This window comes from Aplysia californica, unplaced genomic scaffold (assembly GCF_000002075.1).
Source record: "Aplysia californica isolate F4 #8 unplaced genomic scaffold, AplCal3.0 scaffold00549, whole genome shotgun sequence".
In the NCBI taxonomy this organism is placed as follows: domain Eukaryota; kingdom Metazoa; phylum Mollusca; class Gastropoda; order Aplysiida; family Aplysiidae; genus Aplysia; species Aplysia californica.
Window position 1 is genome coordinate 405,169 of NW_004797819.1, and position 3,246 is coordinate 408,414.

The following is a 3,246-nucleotide window of genomic DNA, read 5'->3' on the forward strand; positions in this document are numbered from 1 at the left end:
TCTATCTATCTATCTATCTATCTATCTATCTATCTATCTATCTATCTATCTATCTATCTATCTATCTATCTATCCACAAAGTAATTTTCATTACAATACCCGTATGACCACTCTGTTGCCAGGAGTGGTACGACCAGGATGCACATCTGGTTCGTGTGGACGAGAAGCCGTTGCCTGGCAACGAGGTCCTGGTTGACCGTTCAACAAAGACCAATATCATGGACTTTGACGCAGGTAACAACACTTACTATACGGTACCAAAGAATACGGGGATTTAATTAACCCTTTCAGGGCCATAGATGCTGCATTTGCTGATTTTGTTTTGTAGCTTGTTGCTGTTGTTGTTGTTGTTGTTGTCGTTGTTGTTGTTGTCGTTGTCGTTGTTGTTGTCGTTGTTGTTTTTTTTGTGTGTGTGCGTGTGTGTGTGTGTGTGTGTGTGTGTGTGTGTGTATGTGTGTGTTTGTGTGTGTGTGTGTGTGTGTGTATGTTTGTAATACTGACAGAAGTGTCTTTAGGCTATTCCCAAAAAGGGGGTATTAACATGTTCTTATGCACAGTAGAATTGTAAATGGGCTGATTTATCAATGCTGTGCTAATATTGTGCCGGAACAACTTAGGGGAAACTGCTGCTTGATATTTTCTCTTCCTTATTTATTATTTTTTTCCTCTACTTCTTTCGTATGCTTGTCACTCTCTTGTGAACTGCTATTTTTGGGGAGCATTGTTAGTCGAAGCAGACTTTGTTCTGTTGAGGCTAGAGAGGTGAGCAGAATAAGGCCTTATTTCCCGTTTGGACTTCTCTGTTGACATCCACCCCTTTGCGCTCATATGACCTTATGCAGTTGGGAGTTCCGTAAAACCTTACTGTGGGTGGTTGGCGGGTGCTCTGTTGTGGTTTGCTTCTTCTTTCCTATCAAACATCTGTCGTCCCCCTTCTTCTTTTTTATGTTTGTTACTCTATTGTTGACATCCACCCCTTTGCGCTCATATGACCATTATGCAGTTGCGAGCGCCGTAAAACCTTACTAAAACTAAACTTAAGTTTGTCTTCAGTACACGGTCTTTTTGTCCAATGCCCTGATTTGGTGCCAGACATTTGATATTTACGCAGATATTTTAGTAATGCAATGCTGCAGGGAAATAATGAACAAAACAGAATACAGGTAAATTTGATGATGATGATGATGATGATGATGATGATGATGATGATGATGATGATGATGATGATGATGATGATGATGATGATGATGATGATCATGATGATGATGATGATGATCATGATGATCATGATCATGATCATGATCATGATGATCATGATCATGATCATGATGATCATGATCATGATGAATAGTCCTCAACACCCGGTCTCCTCTTGCTATCGAACCTCCCTCCCACCCCCACCCCCACCCCCACCCCCCAGGCCTGTCCTACATCATAGCTCAGGATACCGGCCACTGCGAGGTCACGCCCATTATGTATGACGTATTCAACACCAAGACAGTTGACTCCGCCTCCGTTAGGCTGACCACGCCCTCAGAATTTTTCCACTTCGATTCGGGCAACTTCGTTTATTCGGGACAGGTGAGTTGGCAGTGTCTGTTGTGTCAGTCTGTCTGTTTTTCCTCCCACTGTCTTTGTCTGTATCTTTATAATATATCTGTATGTCTTTAATTAAGGGCACCAGAAATGCTATATTCACCTTAACAATGTTAATGGACGATGTATTGAAGCACAGAAAGATCAGTGTGTATGCTTCATAGATTATTCAAAGGCGTTCGATAAAGTTAGACATGATGAGCTATTTAAAATACTGGAAAAAGCTAGACATAGATGGAAAAGATCTAAGAACTATCAGAAATTTGTACTGGGACCAAAAAGCTGCTGTCCGAATTAATGGAGAATACAGTGAATATAAGCAGATTAGGCGAGGAGTGAGGCAAGACCTCTTTAACATGTACAGTGGAACAATCATTAGAAACATAGAAGAATGTCCAGGCCTCAAAGTAAATGGAGAAAATATTAATAACATCAGGTATGCAGATGACACAGTTTTAATAGCAGGCTCCGAAAAGGATATTCAATTGCTTCTAGATACTGTTGTAACAGAAAGTGAACGTAAAGGATTATTGTTGAATGTAAATAAAACAATCATTTGCAAAGGTGAAAAGATCAAACAAGTCCAACAGTTTAAATATTTAGGATATATGATAACATGTGATGCCAAATGTTCCACAGAAATAAGTTTTATTCGTAGTGAGATATCCCTGATCCTCCAATTCCTGTTCAAAGAAATAAATGCAGTCTGTGCCTTTCCAATACAGGACTTTATTTCAGTGCATGTTCCTCCCTCCCTGTCATTTATACTCCCAAGATAGCAGAAGGATTCGACATTTTCTAGTAAATTTCCCTCTACTGTGACCTGCTCCTTTCGTAGTGCATCTATCCTTAGAACTTTTGACCTTCCGGGGTGCTTCCTCAATCCAACAGACTCTGAAAGGCTGTTTAAAATTGCGATCTTTCCTCGCATCTGTTCCTGAGTGTGTGACAGAAGCGCCAAGTCATCTGCAAAATCCAGGTCGTCCAACTGTGTGCATGGGGTCCACTGTATGCCATTTCTTTGTCCTCTGGTGGTTTCCTTCATCAGCCAGTCGATTGCCAAGATAACGTAATAATAACCAACATGCGTAATCCTAATGAGTTAATGGATAACACATTTTAGAAAGAAAAAAAAAGCAAACGCAAAAAAAGGAAACAAGTATCCAATAGCCTGGACATAACATGGGTCTCTTTTTCTTTCTTTTTACTAAATTTTGATGGATAATTTGGCAGGTGCCCTGCTGTGGTTTACTCCTTCTTTCCAGTCAAACACCAATCGTCCTTATCTCTCCTCCTTCTTTCTTGTGTGCGTGTGTGTGTGTTTGTTACCCTCTTGTAACACCTCTAATCATTGGCACTTGTATGACCTAATTTTATTGTTACAAGTGCCGTAACACTCTTACTAGATCAAAACACATTTACTGATTTTTGGTTGTTGTTGTTTTTTTCCCACTGCCGCTTTTGTGTGACTCGCGCAGACGACCATTCGAGGAATTCCCGCGGAGACCTGGATCGGTCACCACAACGACTTTCCCCCTGGTTACAACGGTACATCTCAGTGGCAGTGGTACTTCTCTTCTGTAAGTTATATGTGTGTGTGTGTGTGTGTATGTGTGTGTGTGTGTATGTGTGTGTGTGTGTGTGTGTGTG

At 40.8% G+C, this 3,246-nt stretch overlaps 1 protein-coding gene across 1 annotated transcript in view; it reads left to right on the forward strand.

The window, feature by feature from the left end:
• The window catches only part of LOC101863694, a gene marked incomplete at its 3' end in the record, with an annotated part of 5,681 nt that extends 2,505 nt beyond the window's left edge, over nucleotides 1–3,176 (forward strand). The window contains 3 exon segments of the mRNA XM_013087134.1: nucleotides 123–234; nucleotides 1,421–1,581; nucleotides 3,075–3,176. Coding sequence (XP_012942588.1) covers nucleotides 123–234; nucleotides 1,421–1,581; nucleotides 3,075–3,176 — 375 coding nt within the window.
• Between the last annotated feature and the right edge of the window lie 70 nt (nucleotides 3,177–3,246).